The sequence below is a fragment of the Chelon labrosus genome, assembly GCF_963514085.1.
Source record: "Chelon labrosus genome assembly, chromosome: 18".
NCBI classification, from domain to species: Eukaryota; Metazoa; Chordata; class Actinopteri; order Mugiliformes; family Mugilidae; genus Chelon; species Chelon labrosus.
Genome location: NC_140351.1, coordinates 15,829,488 through 15,848,484, shown reverse-complemented (window position 1 = coordinate 15,848,484; position 18,997 = coordinate 15,829,488). Strand labels below are relative to the sequence as shown.

At 41.5% G+C, this 18,997-nt stretch overlaps 3 protein-coding genes and 1 long non-coding RNA gene across 4 annotated transcripts in view; 3 read left to right on the top strand and 1 right to left on the bottom strand.

Moving 5' to 3' along the window:
- The window catches only part of LOC311503780 (anion exchange protein 2-like), a 23,922-nt gene extending 16,022 nt beyond the window's left edge, over window positions 1-7,900 (top strand). Inside the window, exons 8-19 of the mRNA XM_084566653.1 lie at window positions 80-264; window positions 748-958; window positions 1,049-1,255; window positions 1,399-1,547; window positions 1,848-2,042; window positions 2,409-2,636; window positions 3,394-3,483; window positions 3,567-3,733; window positions 3,835-4,088; window positions 4,192-4,361; window positions 4,987-5,160; window positions 5,833-7,900. Coding sequence (XP_084422779.1) covers window positions 80-264; window positions 748-958; window positions 1,049-1,255; window positions 1,399-1,547; window positions 1,848-2,042; window positions 2,409-2,636; window positions 3,394-3,483; window positions 3,567-3,733; window positions 3,835-4,088; window positions 4,192-4,361; window positions 4,987-5,160; window positions 5,833-5,913 — 2,111 coding nt within the window. The 3' untranslated portion in view covers window positions 5,914-7,900. The remainder of the gene's footprint in view (window positions 1-79; window positions 265-747; window positions 959-1,048; window positions 1,256-1,398; window positions 1,548-1,847; window positions 2,043-2,408; window positions 2,637-3,393; window positions 3,484-3,566; window positions 3,734-3,834; window positions 4,089-4,191; window positions 4,362-4,986; window positions 5,161-5,832) is intronic.
- A 1,218-nt stretch (window positions 7,901-9,118) lies between these two features.
- LOC311503106 (uncharacterized protein) lies at window positions 9,119-10,437 on the top strand. The gene is made up of 4 exons (XM_084565639.1): window positions 9,119-9,365; window positions 9,568-9,672; window positions 9,773-9,874; window positions 10,012-10,437. The coding sequence occupies exons 1-4, from the start codon at window positions 9,174-9,176 to the stop codon at window positions 10,099-10,101; spliced, it is 489 nt and encodes a 162-aa protein (XP_084421765.1). The 5' UTR covers window positions 9,119-9,173; the 3' UTR covers window positions 10,102-10,437.
- A 2,179-nt stretch (window positions 10,438-12,616) lies between these two features.
- Window positions 12,617-14,718, top strand: LOC311503896 (uncharacterized protein). Its single transcript, XM_084566806.1, has 4 exons — window positions 12,617-12,982; window positions 13,553-13,663; window positions 13,750-13,851; window positions 14,019-14,718. Exons 1-4 carry the CDS (start codon window positions 12,791-12,793, stop codon window positions 14,103-14,105), a joined length of 492 nt encoding a protein of 163 aa, XP_084422932.1. The 5' UTR covers window positions 12,617-12,790; the 3' UTR covers window positions 14,106-14,718.
- Window positions 14,719-16,447: 1,729 nt separating this feature from the next.
- On the bottom strand, window positions 16,448-17,631 carry LOC311503828. Its single transcript, XR_014699604.1, has 3 exons — window positions 17,377-17,631; window positions 17,081-17,174; window positions 16,448-16,990 (listed from the first exon to the last, which is right to left on the bottom strand). It is a non-coding gene; the product is annotated as an uncharacterized lncRNA (long non-coding RNA).
- Between the last annotated feature and the right edge of the window lie 1,366 nt (window positions 17,632-18,997).

Sequence of the window (18,997 nt, the reverse complement as noted above, 5' to 3'; positions counted from 1 at the left end):
ATACCTAACCATGTAAAGGTCACTGTCTGTCTCATTCTGTGTAATTGCTTTCTGCGTGTTAACTATCTTCGTCTTGCAGGCAGTGTGGACTTCCTGGAACAGCCCACCATGGCGTTTGTGCGACTGCAGGAGGCGGTGCTGCTGGAGTCTGTCCTGGAAGTCCCTGTGCCGGTCAGATTCCTCTTTGTCCTGCTGGGACCCCCTACCACCAGCATGGACTACCACCAGATCGGACGCTCCATCTCCACCCTCATGTCTGACAAGGTGAGTGCTGGTGGCACAAACAAATTAAGTCCCAAAACAAACTTGAATTGTAAACATATTTATTTAAGTGTTCCTTTTAGATGCAACATGATTTTCACTTGTTTCATTCTTTGTGGATGTAATTAACAGATGTAACCAGGTTTTGATCAGTTTGCATGTTGGGACTCTAAGGTAGCCTGATCCATGCCCACACATACAGATGCTGAATATAGGGCTCTTCAAGATACTTATCCATAACCCCCTACCATCTATTTAAGTATAGTATCTCCCTTATCGATTTTATCACAAGGTATCGCACTGAAGTCTCTTGTATTGTATTATACCATTGATTGAGATTCCCTTACTTGTCTCTAAGAGTTGACAGGTGTCATTTTATCAGCCTGTCTGCAGGGAGTGAAATAAAATAGACTGTCGACACATAAACTGTCAGGCAGACCTACAAGGAAGTGATAAACATTTGTTTATATGTGAATCACCATCTAGCAATTCCACGAGGCAGCCTACCTGGCAGATGACAGGCAGGATCTGCTCAATGCCATCAACAGCTTCTTGGACTGCAGCATCGTGCTGCCGCCTTCAGAGATGGGGGGTGACGAGCTGCTGCGTTCCGTCGCCAGCTTCCAGAGGGAGATGCTGCGCAAGAGGGAGGAACAGGAGGTCAAACTGCTAGAACCCAAAAGCCTTGAAGAAAAAGGTGAGTGTTTCCATAACCAGGAATCAGTTGGTGTTCTAGTTTGACTGCGTTGTTGTTGTAATTCATAATCTGTTCTGTCCTGTCACCCAGAGGCCCTCCTCACACCTCTGAAGAAGTCAGACGACCCCTTGGAGCGAACTGGACGCCCTTTTGGTGGACTGATACGAGACGTGCGTCGGCGTTACCCAAAATACATCAGCGACTTCAAGGACGCCCTGAACAGTCAGTGCATGGCTGCAGTCATCTTTATCTACTTTGCTGCTCTCTCTCCAGCCATAACATTCGGCGGTCTACTGGGTGAGTGTGTGTGTTTATCATCTCGTATGTCAAATTCTAGTCATGTATATGTAATGATGGTACCGTTACTGTTCCACTGATGAGCCTTTAAACCCTGCTTGTGTTCATTATGGTGTGAATGGGTTGTGTTTGTCTGTTGCCAGGTGAGAAGACAGAAGGTCTGATTGGTGTTTCCGAGCTGATTGTGTCGACTGCAGTTCAGGGTGTGATCTTCTGCTTGCTTGGGGCTCAGCCGCTGCTGGTTGTGGGCTTCTCTGGACCACTGCTGGTCTTTGAAGAAGCTTTTTACAGTGTAAGTTATTGAGTTAGTGGTCAATGAACTCATTCACCAAGTTTTTAATTTAATTCTTTTTTTAAATTCTCCTCCCTGATTTTGAGTAAATGAATTATTAGTTAGTTTCACTTAATAGATATTTAGAGGCCTTAAGATATCTATCTATTTGAAGAGGCAAAAATGTCTCCCCAAAAACATTGTTCCTAGTTTTTTGTGAGGAAGAAACTACATTTTTGATGATAGTTTACAGTGTGACCTTGTGAAGACATAAATGAACCCGCTGTTTACGTTATTCCTCGTGGCTCTGTGTCCTAACAGTTCTGTAAGGCAAACGACATGGAGTATCTGACGGGCCGGGTCTGGATCGGGTTTTGGCTCATCGTCATTGTGCTCCTGACGGTGGCTTTCGAGGGCAGCTTCCTGGTGCGCTTCGTCTCCCGCTTCACCCAGGAAATCTTCTCCTTCCTCATCTCCCTCATCTTCATCTGCGAGACCTTCATCAAGCTTGCCAGGGTACACCTGAGACTTGAAATAACAGCTCCTGGTTACGAAATGTTTTCGTTGGCATGCTGCGGGTGCAGGCCGCTGACACTAAACCAAACAGACTAATCTTTGGACAGAATTCAAAAGTTCAGGGTTGAAATGAGTATGTTTTTTCTAACAAGCGCACCTGAAATCTTTTCTGATTGATTGGCCTTGAAAGGTAAATGGGTTGAGAGTTTAACAATTATCAAGGCTTGTGACTTGGGAAGATTTGCTTTGTTAGACTTGATGGTGGAATAGAAAGGTGTCTGGCTATGGGCTAATCCTATTTTCCAGAAACAGTGGTAAGGCATTTGAACGTTCACCATGTACTGAATATGAAACCTCTTTGTGCAGATTTTCAAGGAGCACCCACTGAAACGCTGCTCCTTCAGCAACGGCACCGAAGGGAACGCCTCATCAGACAATATCAGCCTCCTGCTGAGCAACAGCACCGAGCCTGTGAGGGTGACGGTTCAAGGGGAGCCCAACACTGCACTGCTCTCTCTGGTTCTCATGGCTGGAACATTTTTCATTGCTTTCTACCTGCGCAAGTTCAAGAACAGTGCGTTCTTCCCTGGACGGGTGAGTAGCTGAAGTCACTCTAAAACACCAGCCATGCAACATTAACCCTTTCTTTGCTTCCAGCCACGTAAATATTCACCGTCATCATATATCGAAACACATTTTTTAAAATCCGTCTGGATCTCCTGAGAATCCTCCTAGGGGTGGTTCAGTTGGTTGAGCAGGTTGTCCACAAACTAGAGGGTTAGCGGTTCAATCCCCGGGACACAGTCTACATGCTAAAGTGTTCTTGAGCAAAACACTGAACCCAGAGTTCACCGAGAGTGCTTGTGTGTACAGATTGTGACTTAGCTGCTATATACAATTTACCAATTAAGTAAGATAGACAAATGAAAAAGGAACAACTGAGACTCATTTGAGTTTTATTATTTGAGTATTATTCAATCTGCACAGCTTTTCTGGAGCTCTGGGTCCTTTCATCTTCACATTAGGTTTTCCCTGTTGTCAGAGGCATGTGGCATAAGAATACTATGATTAGAATTAAATTTTCTGCGCACTTAAACTAGTTAACGTTTTCCTTTACTAGTTATCTCCAGTCTTTTCCAGTCTTTGAACGGTGAAGTGTTGTGTTAATTTTTTATTTGGTTTTATTTTTAGAGATTCATCTTGTCGTCTTGTTTTATATTAGAGAAAATTAGCTGACATTACGTCCTCCTGAATGGATCTTTTGGTGAAATAGTTGTTCTAAATTGTGCTGATACTGTGTGAAATGCTGCAGCAAGTAGCCATTCAAACTGTCCCTTCTTGTGTCGTTTAGTTCCGCAGGATTATTGGAGATTTTGGGGTACCGATTGCAATCCTCATCATGGTTCTGGTGGATTACAGCATAGACGACACCTACACACAGGTGAGACTGAGAGGAGGAAATGTTTTTCAGGCCAAAAGTTCAAAATACAGTGGTGCTGAGTACGATCTTCGCCTTCTGTCTAGAAACTGAGTGTTCCCAGAGGATTCTCCGTGACGAGTCCTCACAAACGTGGCTGGATCATCAGTCCTCTTGGTACCAAAGGCGACTTCCCAATCTGGATGATGTTTGCCTGCTGTTTGCCCGCTCTGCTGGTTTTCATCCTCATTTTCATGGAGACTCAGATCACCACGTGAGTAATACTGGAGAAATGACTTGTTACACAGCTGTCTGTCTTTCATCCAATCCCCGTTGTTCACGTCGTTTTTTGTGTGTGTGTTTGACTTCCTGCAGCCTGATCGTCAGTAAGAAGGAGCGGATGTTGGTGAAGGGCTCTGGTTTCCACCTGGACCTGCTCCTGATCGTGGTGCTGGGCGGCAGCTCGGCTCTGTTCGGCCTGCCGTGGATGGCCGCTGCGACTGTTCGCTCCGTGACCCACGTCAACGCTCTCACCGTGATGAGTAAGGCCGTCGCCCCCGGAGACAAGCCTCGGATCCAGGAGGTGAAGGAGCAGAGGGTCACCGGGCTCCTTGTCGCAGTCATGGTTGGTGAGTGTCAGACACAAAAATATCATCTCTTGACTTGTAATTTCCTGTGAAACCACATCTGTCGACGTCCTTATCTGAAACCCGCGCTCCGATCTCTCTCCAGGCATGTCCATTGTGATAGGTGACCTTCTGCGTCAGATCCCCCTGGCCGTGCTGTTTGGTATCTTCCTCTACATGGGTGTGATGTCGCTCAATGGCATCCAGCTAACGGAGCGGATGATGCTGCTACTTATGCCGCCAAAGTACCACCCTGACCACACCTATGTGCGCAAGGTGAGAGGAGCGTCACTTTATATCACAATGAGTATTGGGTCAAATAGCTAAGTGCTCATAAACTTTTCACACTTTCCTTCAGTTGTAGAATAAATAATGAAATATCAGAAAGCTGCTCCTTGCCAGTGACAACAAATTATTGAATCATTTTCAAGAATAAAATCCATTAAATAACTTTATCGCACGCCAGGACCCTATTCTTTTAACATTTAGGAGTAAAACATGCACAGCTATTAGGACTACAATTTATAATTTAGTGTTTTAATAAGTGCTATGTGTGTTCGGTGTCATTTAGTAATGTAGTGTCTAACATATTTAGTGGTTTGGATAAAAAGAATCCAGTGAACAACACAACTTCCTAGAACACAAAGTAACATCTAACCAACAGTCCAAAATCCAAAGAGATTTTGAGTATTGTTTTGATTAATAATTAACTGAATGACTGAAGAATCAATCTTTTTGTCTCTAACAAGAATATTTGTTCTTCACTGAAACGGCATTACAACATTTAAAATATCAACTCTCATGCCTTTATGGCTGAGATAAACACTTGATGTTATTTTTTTTACCTCTGATCTAGTCTCACTTTAGTGCTGGTTACATGACTGATCTCTGCATCCTCCAGGTCCGTACGTTGCGCATGCATCTTTTCACCTGCATCCAGTTGGTGTGTTTGGGGGTCCTGTGGGCCGTTATGTCGACCCAGGCATCCCTGGCTTTCCCCTTCGTCCTCATCCTCACCGTCCCGGTCAAGATGTTCCTACTGAGACGCATCTTCTCTGTCAGAGAGATGGCATGTGTAAGTCAGCCACAGGGGGGCGCAGTGTGCTTATTTAAATGCCTGCAAGTCAACCGAAATCATGTGCAGAACTGCAGTAGTCACTGCTCACAAGAGAACAGCAACATTTAGATTGTGTTTTTAATAAGTGGCAGCTTTACCGATAACTTTGCAAGAAAGGACACTAATTAGGATTTACATGTATAACATACATAATAGGGTTAAAAGTGTTATTCATTATAGTCCCTCTCCCTCAAAACATATAATTAATTGAATGACATGTTAGATAAACTCTCCGCCTATGTGATCGTCATTCTAACATTTCTGTAAAAACTTTATTTCCTTTTTCAAAATTATTATGAAGATATGTTTAAGGTTTGATAAAGAACAGTGTGCACCCAAAATGTTTAAGGACTGACAGATCAGCAGTTCAAATGTGATTGTTTGAAGTGTTTTTGGTGTCAAGGTGCTAATTTCTAAAGCTTTGTTGCAAATTAGCTGTTGTTGAAGTGCATTCTGGGAAATGTAGGAAACTACTTAATTGAACGAAACATTATAAAGAGACAGAAAATGAATAAGTTGACTCAGTTCCATTACAAATTTCTTTAAGTGAAAGAGGAATATTATTCCATTATTTTTGTGATATATTAGAAATTCATGTACACAGTGCTGATTCTAATCTCTCTCTCCTAGCTGGATGCCGATGATGCAGAGCCGAAGTTTGACGAGCGCGACTGTCACGATGAGTACTCGGAGATGCACATGCCTGTGTAACCCACAACACACCCACATTTAACCACTTGACTCCTCTTATTGGACACCAAAACCTGTCAGTCACAACCAATGATGGTGATTTCTGGGACGGATTCCTTCAAATGTGCATCAGTCACAGAAAAATCTCCGTCTTCTTTCTGTTCATGTAGCTTTTCTGCCGGTTCACAACAGTCTGTGGCTCAAAGAATGAACTGAGGATCAAACATTTGTTTGCGTTTGTCCGCTTTTTTCTTTTTTAAACATGTATTTCAGGGGACAAGAGATACCAATCAAATTATGTGATCTCAAGCTCAAAATTAAACGCGATAACGGTAGATAGAATTGCAAGATTGATTCATTTTTAGCCCTGAAAGTTTGCTCTGATTCACATTGAATATGTGGAGAATATATAGGATACATTCCTTTATATTGACATGCTGAGTTATTGCTATTCACATTTGTCTCTTCTTTTCATATTTTAAGTTCACCAAGCGCCTTATGAAGGAAACAAAGTGTACTGAAACCTTTTTCTTTTTCTTCATTCTGTCTTATTTTAGACAGCGGATCACTTTACCTGAAACTCGATGCTCGTAGCACTTTTTAAAGATACCAAATCTGAACAATATCCGTATTTTATGTAATCATTTTATCCTCTTAGTGTGTCTTCTTAAATATCAGTGTTGCTGTAGTTTGCTTCTTTAATCATGTATGATTAATTTTCAGCCTCACGGTCTTTTAACCTTTCATTTTTTGTGCTCAGTTTAGATGATAGTTGGGCTTTTATTTAAAATACTGTACCTTCAGCGAATTAAGATCACAACCAGAGGGAGATCTTGCAGGACTGTCATAAAGAAGAACCAAAAAAAAAAAACGATACACAAAAATGCAATTTGTTATTACACTAATGCCATTTAATCATTTTTTTTCTGGAGAATTACATGGTGACATAATAAATATACTCTAAATGCACATGTTTAGGGCACTATAGTACTATGTTAGTTTGTTCTGAGGTGTCTCACTTGGTGTGGTTGGTTCATGGGAATTGCTGTAATTTATTAGTTTCTTTGTCCAAGTGCCAAATGTCTTGTGTAAATATTTTTGTGGTCAGAACAATAAGCTGCAGTTCAGTCATCTCACATCTCTTAACTGTGCTAGGTTTCAGCCTAAATTGACACTTTTACGTTCTTTATTTTATCATATATATATATATATATATATATTATTTTTTTCGGTATTGACTAATTGTTTAAACTTTTCAATCGTGTCTTCTTGGTCGACCAAATTTCCACACAAGCTGTGTAGACAATCTCAATATTCATTCACTGCTGAGATGGAAGGCTTTTAAAAAGTTTTTATTTGTTTTTTTTTAGTTTTATGTCATGTTGCTTCAGCGCGACATGGATTGGTTAAAACTTTGACTGTGTCAAATAACTTGAACTTTCGGTCCTCTGTTACTCTCACATACGTATTTCCGACACTACTTTTCCCTTGGCCTGACTGTCGTCGTGATCTTGTGCTTGTTTGGTGTCGCACAAACTCTCAAGTGCCTGTGTGATCATGACGTGATTGGTGTCTTCTGTGTTTTTAAGGAGGGCGCACGTTACAATAGTTTGCACTGTTGAGACACTCAGAAATTAAACATCTCCATCATTTCTATGTTGCAATATGTGGCATAATTTCTGTGTTTGTTTTTTTTTGAGTACATCACAGATTTTCTTTTTTAAATGTACACACACACACACATACTTGACTGCACCATGGCCATGGCGATGAAGGATATTTATGAGAATTGGGAGGTGGAGTACAGTGTCGGTTTTGTGTCTGCTTATTGTGCCTGTGAATGTGGAGTGAAGGTTGTCTGTGTTTGTCCAAATATCTGTCAAAGTCGCAAAATGCTGATTATGTGGATCCATTTCAAAAGCAATACAAAGTCCAAGGGGCTAATAATTGCTGGTGTTCCCTTGTACATTAATGGTTCAAATATTGATGACAAATAAAAGTTATTTTCTATTTATCCTTTCTGTTATGTATTTTTCATGTGAAAGAACTTGTAAGGAGGCAGGCAGATGTGTTTAACGTTTTATCTAGAGAAATATAAGAGAGGCCGACGTGAATGTCATTATTTTTGAGGTAAAAGGGGAAAAAAAGCTGCTGCTGCTGTATTTCATCCTGAGTGGAACCAAATGTCTTGGAGACCCATTTAAAAGTTAATGTTAATCTCAATCTCTCAAAAACAAACCTCTCAAATAAAACCAAAGTTAACTAATTAGCTAAATTAATACAAGAGCCGTACAAACAAGTCTAAAAATGCTGGCTATAGAAAAATCTGCACTGTTAACTAATATTTTCATACGAGAACAAATGAGACCTACAAGGGGCAGTAGAGCATCGGGACTAGACCGCAGAGCATCGGGACTAGACCGCAGAGCAATGGAAGAAGGCCTGGTCTGATGAATCCCAATATCTTTTACATATCGATGAGTTCAAGGCGTTGACTTTCCCATTTCAAACCAATTGAGCATCGGTGGGATAATCAGATCCACTTGAGAGGCACCATCTCACAATTTGCCGGACTTAAAGGGTCTGCTGCTCTTGACTTGGTGCAACATACTGCGGCACACCTTCTGAGGCCTAGAAGTTTTAGATCAGGGCTTTTTTGATGGCAAAACCAATACAATATTAGATGGTCTTAATGTTATGGCTGACTGGTGTATATTATATTGTATATTTGAATGAATTTTATTCTCATTATGCATAATATTTGCATACCATTCACATAATATAATGGGAATAATCCTTTTTGAGTTAGATGGACTAGTGTAAGCATGTGGAGATGAAATAAAATAGGACCAAGAATTGAACCCTGTTGAACACCATGTAAAAATGTGTCTTGTAAAATCTTCAATAGATTAAAACAAAAAAACAGTTCTGCTCATATTATTTGAACTAATCACCCCTTGTTCTTTAGTATTATTAACAATATTTTGTATTCTAAAACCCAATACTCAAAGGAGACCGATAGAGGTTTTCCTTGTCTATTTAGGCACAAACAAAGAAAGCACTATTTCATTACTTCTGTGACCAAGCTAGTTTGTTACTATGTGACTGATGGAAAACTAATTTTACTGATGAACGCAGTGTAACATGTCAGCATTCACAGTGGAGTGAGTGTCCCAGTGAAAAGGGGGCTGGATGTTCTTTTCTATTCCGGAAAACAGCACAGAGTGGGTGGTCCGCTGCACTTTTCCTTCGCCCCCATTGTCAGAAGCACAAGGAGGAAGATGGCTGCGCTGCTGCTGTGGCTCTTCAGTATCGGAGCCTTGTTCTTTTCTTCTAATGCACAGGAGGCTTACGATAGACTTCCTGAAACCTACAAGAAGGGAGTAGATCTGGCCCTGGAGAATCTCAACTCTCACGCTGGAATCCTGCATCATTTTCTGTTCTTCAGAACTGTCTTAAAGTCCGACATTGAGGTACTGTACAGCCTGTCTTGTTTTATTAATGAGTTTTGATCCTTTTTTTTTTTTTTTTAATTTTGCTGTGACTCAGAACTGAATCTTTTCATGTGGTTTAATGTGAGTAAAAAGTCTGATTCTAAAATGACGTTATAAGAAAACTCCTCCTAGTTGTTTACAGCTAAGTATTAGTGTTAAGTATCCTTGTTTTTCTCCTCAGCATGGCTTTGATGTGAGCTACATCTACCACCACTTCTATCTTAAAGCCACCAGGTGCCCAAAAGGAACAACTGACTCCACACAGTGTCGGTTCAGGAACGACAGAGTAGGTTTCGACCTATTTTCTGAGCTCAGAAATGTGGAATGCGAGAGGGAAGGCCTGCTCTAACTTGCCTGTGCTGTTTTGTTTGTGTGCGCTCACGCAGCCGCTGATCGACTGCGCCGTCTGTTACAAAACGTTCGGAGGAAACGTTGAACAAGAGCCAAAACCATACGTTCACTGCGTGCACAAACCGGCCCTTACAGAGGTTAGTGTGTCCCACTTTTACCTTCATTACAGTCTCTTCTGATGTCCAATCATTACACAAATAATGAAACCAAAGTGAAAATATAAATAACTTTCTGACTTGATTTTTGTTTGTTTTCGCTTCTTTCTGAATGGCAGGACATGAAGCAGACCAGAGTAGCCCACTGCAACTCAATGACATACAGCAGTGGAGCCCCAACTCTTCTGTCATCAACAGGAAACAAGTGAAAACTTTGTTGTGAAGCGTATATACGTGGATCGTTTAGTGACTTTCATTAACTAAAAGAAGATGACTAACTACACTCTTGTGAAGTTTTCTCGCTGTAGTATTATCATTTTATCACATTTCAATTTGATATTTGCATCAAAACAAATGTTCTTGAAAGCTTAACAGCATATTAATAAGGTTTATATCTGTCAACAATTGAGCTTTATGTGTGCAGCATGTTCACATTATTGTCATGAATTGGGTACCCTGACATGCATCTCTCCTGTTCTGTGTCCATACTTTGTTTTAAACCATATGTATGTATTAATATGTCAATAAATATGTATTTAAAAATGGAGGTGCAGAAAAGTATGTGGAGTATATATAATATAGGTATGTATATTACCTAAAAAGCAGGAAATAGCACATTGGTTAGGGACTATATTCCCTCATGGGTTATTGGATTGTACACATTTGATTTTTTGGGAGTAATCTGGTTGGGGTAAAGCAGGAACATGTCAACATCAACCAGTTAGGTGGACACAATTACGTAATCTTAACCAAGTCTGAACTGAAGATCGTGTGCATGTCACAAAATCAGAAATATCTTTTGTTCCAGAGACAGTTTGACAAAAATGCGTGGCATTTGAAAAATCTCACGCCTTCAAAGAAATTGTCCCTGAGATTATTCATGGTATACAAATAGAAATACATGTGGATTTCTGTTAAAAAAAAAAGAAGCAAAACTATTGTTTTGTTGTTTCTTTTTTCTCTTACTGGCGTGCAAAAATCCTTTAAATTAGACCGTACAAGAGGGGAAAATGTTTGGGTTACATCACGTAACCCTTGGTTCTTTGATAACAGACTGAGGCGTTTCACTGTGGAAAATAACCTTGGGCGCGGCCAACTACGGAAGCTCCAATGACACCATGTCTGTTGATCTGTGATCACGGGGCCCGACAACCTTGTGCTATCACGGTCAACCGTCACGGTCATCCTTACTCATTCTAGACTGGTTTCTTTCTGTGTCTATGCAAAGAGGGTGCTGGTGAAACACTTCACTCTGTTATGAAAGAACCGGGGATTACGTAATGTAACCCAAAGTTCTTTTGAACCAACCTGCAGTGACTATTAGACAGGGCCAGAAATTCCTGCCTCCAAGACTGCATGAGACAACCACGTCTGATCAACATCCAGCCTGTTAAAGCGCACAAAAGTGAGCGGTGTGGCCCAACTTGCCACTATACAAATGTCCTGAACTGACACTCCTCTGAACAAGGCCCACGATGAGGCCATGCCTCTTGCGGAATGGGTTCTCATTCCCGGAGGAGGTTGAGAGCCCTTACACCTATAAGCTACAGATATGTTTGTCGCTCTAATTTTTTCCAAAGCTGGGTCATAGGTCACATCCATGGCGTCGTCCTTATGAGAGTCATCTAAGCCTGACAGGTTCAGCCATACCACTCTCTCACCTGAGACAGCACCATCGTGTGTTTTGATGCGTGCTACATCTACCACCGCACATGTCAAACAGAAACGGCTGACTCCACTTTTGTCTGACTTCCTGTGCTTCCTGATTAAATGTGCACCACACATTTACAGCTGGAGCGATGGTTTCTGTTGTAGCTTCTGATTTGTTGATATTTTATTTATATTTAGTTGTATTTCAGTCTTGTTTCTGATTAGGGCTTAGTTTTGGATGTAAAGGGTTCGAGGGAAGACATGTTCATTGTTTGAACTGCTTATGTTTTATGACTTAATCCAAGCGCAAGCTAATTTCTGTCTGTGTTAGACCTCTTTGTTGAGGGCCAGTAGAAGGGTGTTGAAACACCACCGCTGACGTTTAAAGTTTGTCAACCCTCAGGGGCCCCCCTACCCTACTGACCTGTGGCCCCAACCACTTGCCTGCCATGCCTGTTGAAAAGCTGTGTCCTTGTCTCCATGTCAGCCATGAGCCTTTTCTTCACTGTTTACTTTTTGGCCCAAAAAAAGTTAAATTAAAATAAAAATGTACTATTATTTTCTCTTTTGAATATTGATCTTACAGTAACACAGATTAATTCTGCAGGCCTGCAAAGAGCCCATGCCCTAGTCTGGGAACTGTAATCTAAAGTGAAACTATCTTTTTCTGTTTTACGTGGACCAACAATAGTTAAAGTGTTTTGGCCTGGTGTTTATACGAACTTACTCTGTGTCATAAATGGCTTCATAATCATTTTATATTGAAAGAAAAGCCCTATTTATTATAACTGATCCAGCTTTAATGCAACAACAAGGGAGCTGATGAAGCTGAGCCAAAAAAAAAAAGAAGGTTATTCACCCACTGAATGCTCATGACATTTCTGTTTGTCCTGGGTCCAAAGGTTTTTCCAGGAAATGGACTGACTAAGCCAAGTCTCCATTGTTGTAACATTCAGGGATATGAAAGCAATTCTCACTTCCAGCACATGGTTTCTTGCACATTAAGTCCCCAGGGAGAGTGTCTTTTCCTGAGCCAAGATTAAATCTGTGTCGCCTGAGGTATTTACGGGAAACCGGGCGATTCAAGTAAACACAGCAGCGAGCCTGTTGATGTTCAGTGAGTTTAGTTTCGCTTGTTACTCCTACAGCCATAATAGGACTTGTTTTGGATGCAAGTATTGATCCACCAGGGAGAAGGGGGCGTTTACCTTCAGAGCCGAGCTGCTTTTCTCACACAGTAGGAGGAAGATGGCTGCCGGGCTGCTGGTTCTGGTTTGTGCTGCAGCTGTGCTGTACTCTGCAGAGGCCCAAGAGCCTTATGATGGGCTTACTGCTGGCTACAAGAAAGGAGTAGATCTGGCACTGGAGCAGCTCAGCTCCCATGCTGGGGTGCAACACCACTTTCGCTTCTTGAGAAGTCTGGAGAAGTCAGAAACCGAGGTAAGTGTCTGAGTTTGTTCTTTATGTTTAATCGTCTGTCCTCTTACCAAATCTCCACCTTCATGTCCCTAGGAGAATATAAAAGTTAAAATAAGCAAACATTTAACTGTAATCTTAAAAAAGAGAGCGTGTGTGTTTCTGATTTGTCCTGGTTTCAAGGGTTGGCACTTTGCCTTCGAGAGATTCTCGCTCATACTTACTTTGATTCAACTCACAATCTGGGATGTGTCTGACATGTTTCATTTGCTTTAACTTGGAGAAGGAATATGAGCCAGACTATTTTTGCTCTTCAGCTCAGACAAGATCAGACTATCAGTTCTTGTTTGTAAGATAAATATCTGTTTTCTTGTTTTCTTTTCTTACCTAACTATACTCCAGTAATAGGAAAATTCTTTGAAACTTTGGGAACTTACTTTGGGATAATTGGGAAGTTAAACATTGCAGGTTATTTAAATATATTTTGAAATGAGGTTTCCAGACTTTTCTATTTCTTTTTTTCTTCTTTGTAGCCCATGTTAATATTGAACTCTGCTCTCTCTCTCTCTCTCTCTCTGTCTCTCTCTCTCTCAGGCGAATTTTGGTGTGACATTCATGTACCACCACTTTCACCTGAAGCCCACCAAATGTCCCAGAGGAACCACTCAGTCCAACCCTCAGAGATGCCCCTTCAGGAATGACCGAGTGAGTAAAAAGAGGAGCTTTGATCGGATGCATATCAAAACGTCAGCGGGGTCCTCATGCTCTTTTATGTTTTAATAACTTCACAGCCGCTGATGGATTGTGCCGTTTGCTACAAAATAGCAGGAGAGCAGATAGAGGCCATTCCCAAGCCGTACGTTCACTGCATCCAGAGGCCGAGACTCACACAGGTATACTTACTAATGTTCCGTTTTTCTGCATAACAATCTTCTTTTTCAGCTTTTAGCCTTTACCTACGTTCTTTATTTAACATATGTTGCTGTTTTTCTCCATGTGCCTCACATACTTTGAAATTCTATCCTGACCAGACATCTCAATGTGTTTTCTCTTCTCTCAGGAAATGAAATCAACCAGAGTGGAGCACTGCAGAAAAATGAATTACAACAGTGGAGCTCCTACACTTCTGGCTCTGTCCACTGGCTAAAAACGCTGCTTCATAACAGAATATATGCTACAAACTGCAAAAGAATATATATCCTTAATAAGACGTTGCATGCATGCTGACGTTGACTGTCACATATTAGCCTACAATAATGCTGCCATCAAATCGTTTTTATTATAACCTTTAAGCTCAGATATGCTGTGATGAATTAGTTATTTCTTTGCTTATTAAGTCAGTGTATTCCCGATGTAATAAAAATCAGATAAAGTTCAACTGTGTCACATTTGTTTTATTGTAATTCAACTTCACCCTTTCCCAAACTGCTGTGATGTGACCATCATTTCTCTGTGTTGTGTGCAAATTTGATGGAAACCCTGGCCCATACAAGTCCATGTTTTGGTTAAATCAAAGTATAGCATAAAATGATCATTCTTTCAGATTTTTAGTTAATTAAAAAAAAATATTCATTTTTGAAATATTTTTGGTCCAAGTTACAAAAATTAAAGTACTGATTATCAGAACATATGTTATATTCACATCTACAATACTTTAATGTTGTTTGTGGTTTGGTTGAACTTTGGTTAATCTTCAATTCTAGCATTCACTGACTGCATATGTGATTGAGGTCAATACAATAAATTCACTTTAATTAAAATATTCAAGTATGGTCTCCACATTTTTTGTCCTTCCTTTGAGCTGGGTTGTGACAGTACACTACCTGGAGTGTAGCACATTGTAGTTTTGCTACCCTTGCGTAAGTGGACGTGGGTTTTCCCAGTTTTAATGCCTCAAGCTCCTGGCCAATAAGACATAATTACCACACACTATCACCGGGCCATTGTGAGAACAGAGAAGCACAATCACTGCCTTAACTAACCCATAACTTTGTCATCTGTGGTTGAAAGCCTGTGTGGGCTTCAGACACTTGTGCATCAGATGCTTTCCGTCTGTTCCTGCAGAACTGCGGCCTAGTGACGTATAGAACCAACTTCACCAAATGCAGCAGTCATATGTGCTGCCTTCAACTGATTAATGACTGCAAACTGGATTTGTTCAAAGACAATGGTGCAAATGGAGCGCTGCTTTTTCCAGAGGCTCAAAATGGTGGTTAATTTCAAGTCATTTTGATACTTCCCACCTCAGCTTTGCACAGCTTCCAACCCTGTGACTTCCCTCAGCTCAACAACTACCAACCCACGGCCCAGCTTTGGACCATCAACCACCGTTAACATCCCTAAATTGATAAGTTGTGCAGTTTATTACAAAATCAGTCCAAACTATTTGGAAAAGGCCGACAAGAACCATGTCTCATGTCCTGTCTTGTAACTTCTGTCTCACTTTATCCTTTGAAGACTGTAAGATGAAGCCAAAGGAGGCTGGTTTTATGTTTTATGTGTGTGTGTGTGTGTGTGTGTGTGTGTGAAGCTGTTTTAACATACTTTGATGTCAGAGAGAATACATTCAAAACAGCCAAGACTTACAGCTGTAACAGATGATTTGCTTTGTAAAATATTGAATTGCATTGACTGTGCATCGTGCCATGGTGTATTGTTACTCCAGTGTATCCCCTGAGAACTGCAGTGACCCCGTCCTTGGCGGGCCCCGACGGACGTGGGGTGCGAGGGCCCGTTCAATGCTGCTCGCGGCTTTAATTATATGTAGTGTCTTCATTTGGCCCCCAATAGAGTTAAGCCCAGTATATCATTTTATTTTAGGTAGTTTTAGTCTCTGTTCTTGATTTTGTTCTCAACCATCTCCTGAAGGGAATGTCTGGCGCCTTACCTGCTATGTGCTTCACTGTTCACCAACTTGTGGACTTGGGAACAGGAGAGGCATCAGTTAGAGATGAGCAGCGACACAAGTAAATAAAGTGTCCCGTATTATTTAATGACAGTCTAATCATGTGACATTTGTTTTCTGTAATCACTCGTCCTAGAGGGTCCCAGGGTGCTGGAGCCTATCCCAACAGTCACTGGGCAGGAGGCGGGGTACACCCTGAACAAGTTTACCAGTCTATCACACGACTAACACAGAGACACAGAAAACCATTTACCAATTTAAAATCACCAGTTAACCTTACGAGCATGTCTTTGGATGGTGGGAGGGAACTGGAGTACCCGGAGAGAACCCATACAGCCACAGGGAGAAAGACATGACTACACCGACTCTGAGAGCTTAAACTTTTAATGAAATGTTACTGTTAGTTAAAACTTTTTCTCTGCAACTACAGAGCCAGTAGTCGTGAAAAGTAACAACAAAATGAGGATTCATATTTTTGTCTTGTTTTAACAGCATCAGTCTGCTCAGATGAATAGGACACTTATATAAAACATTTACATGAGTTTTAATATTGTCTTTATTAAACATAGATACCTCTGTATTTTAGTGTTGGACAGAAGTTGTGACATTAGATTAGAAGCCTAAAAAGTGTGTATTAGTTTTTATATGTGTGATTTTAGTGTGTAATAAATGTTGCTAGAGTCACAGAAGTAGAATAAATTCAACCCTAATGAAAGCACGAGTCAATTCACTGCAAAGAAAACTCACTTATTCATTGTAAATCTGCATTTATTTGAGTCCAGATTATAACTCAAGATTACATTCAGAGATGACTGTCAGATACAGATGACTCATATTCAATAGCTTTGTCCCTTCAGGTTAAACCATCACTTCATGCTTTTGGGTGTTTCAGAGCTCCAGACCTCTTTACCATCCCTGGACACCACCAGTTTGCCGTCATCGGTCAGCTGAAGATGACACATGTTACACTCGGGACCATTGGTTTGTGTGCCCCACCTGGAACAGTAACTTTTGTTGTACATGACCAGGTTGCAGTCGGACTGCATGCACAGACGGTGAGCGTCTGATCCTGAAGTGTCGGAAGCCCACACAGGCTTCCAGCCATAGACGACAAAGTTACCATCATCCTGCAGAAAGAAAAAATACATTTCCAAGCTCTCATTTCTCTTCTTTTGCACATGCTTCATTCATCCTAATCAATGTCTTGAGCTGCTCACCTGGAAAATAGCCTTCCACTGGCGGTTGTTGGACATCAGGTAGTCTCCTCTACGGAGCTCATCATTTCTAGACATGTAGTTCCTGCTCATGATTCTGCAACAAACAACAAAGGTCATGTGTGTTGTAGTTTATGCTCATACTGGTAATTTTTCTTCCTACATCAGTTTGAACCCACAATAAGCCCAACACAAACTTCCGTTCGTTTGTACAGATGTAACAGAAAACTCTAATGAAGCTGCTTTAAACTCGCATGAAATCACTAAAGCATGAATCCAGAAATGTAGAGAGTACTTACAGGCTTGAATGTCTCACCCCAGTCAGACAGCAGCAAAGGCAAAGATGTGAAGTACAAGATGTCGAAGGAGGAATTTTTCCCTCTCCTTCAGCCGAGGTTTTTTATACCTATTGGAAAGGTTAGTTCGACTGTGAATAGACCACCCGACAACTTCTCTCCAATTTACAGTTTATTTAGCACGCAGAGAACAGGTACAGAGTCAGCGCTGAGACTTCAGCTTAACCACCTTGTGGGTAGAAAAGAGAAGCCCCAAACTATGTGTGCACAAATGTTTTATTCTATCTGGGCTCCACCCGATGACAATAGGAGGAGCGCATATCAGTAGTTTCATGTATCAGTAGTTTTCCATGTGTAGCCGAAGCCGGCTCTAACTGGTTTCTACAAGGTGAAATAAGAGTATGGTGCATATTATCTAGTGAGCAAGGCTGCAGCGAAGCGGTAGACAACCCCGTATCCAACAAAGAGGTGTTAGGACATGAACCTGGTGGTGAGCTATGGAAGCTCACCATGCATAACCAAGTTGACCACATGTCTTGGAAACAAAGGGAAGCACCAGAACTCTGAGTCCCACATCCTCCAGGTGTGAAAACTGACCCAGCAGTTCACTGGCCGACAGTAGCATGTGACCTCTGAGGTCATTGTAGGTGCCACTCTCTTTCTGCATCTTACCCCAACAATTTACATCACTGACATTCTTCTTTTTCTCACTAACACTGTTAGTAATTCTCAATGTGCTAATGTGTATTTCAGTTTTGTCACCTGACAATTTTGTCTTGCTTAGCTAAGATAGATAGTTTTCACCACAGCCCAGTTGGTTAACAGACTGCCCAGACGTCATTACTATGAATGAACTTTCCCAACTTGGATTATACACAAACAATTGTGCTCTCACGACCGCACATTGAGTGAGATCGTGAGACCAAAAGGGTGAATGTTAGGACATGAACCTGGTGGTGAGCTATGGAAGCTCACCATGCATAACCAAGTTAACCACATGTCTTGGAAACAAAGGGAAGCACCAGAACTCTGAGTCCCACAATCCTCCAGGTGTGAAAACTGACCCAGCAGTTCACTGGCCGACAGTAGCATGTGACCTCTGAGGTCATCAGGTCAGATAAAATGCGCTGTTTGGCCTTTGTTCTCTCTCTTACCCTCTTACTCTCTACTCTTCCACCTCTTCAACTCCACACCCCCACGTGGAGACCCCCAGCTGCTCAGCTGCAGCTGGGTGCCAGGCCTGTTCTCCTTACAGCAGCGAAGCGAGATCCTGCTGAGGAATCTGCACCAGCTCTTTTAGCCAACAAACAGAAGGTTTGGAGGCTAAAGCCCCAACCAACAGGAGCCACAGCTAGTTAGCACCGAGCTGCTAACAAGCCACTCCAAAAGGACTCAAGGAGCGGCCAGTTTCCCTCCAACGTCTGCCATCAGGAATACACAGCAAGGACTTCAACTTTCCCCAGCTCGGCCCTTCCATCAGGAACTGCCAGCTAAAGGGGCAACATGTCAGAAATTGACTTTTACACCAAATCTGGTAGTATGACCTGGGCCTAGTCAAGCTAAGCTAAGCTAAGCATAGAGTTAGAAACGTTGATTTGATGTGATATTTGTGTTTATTCAGTTG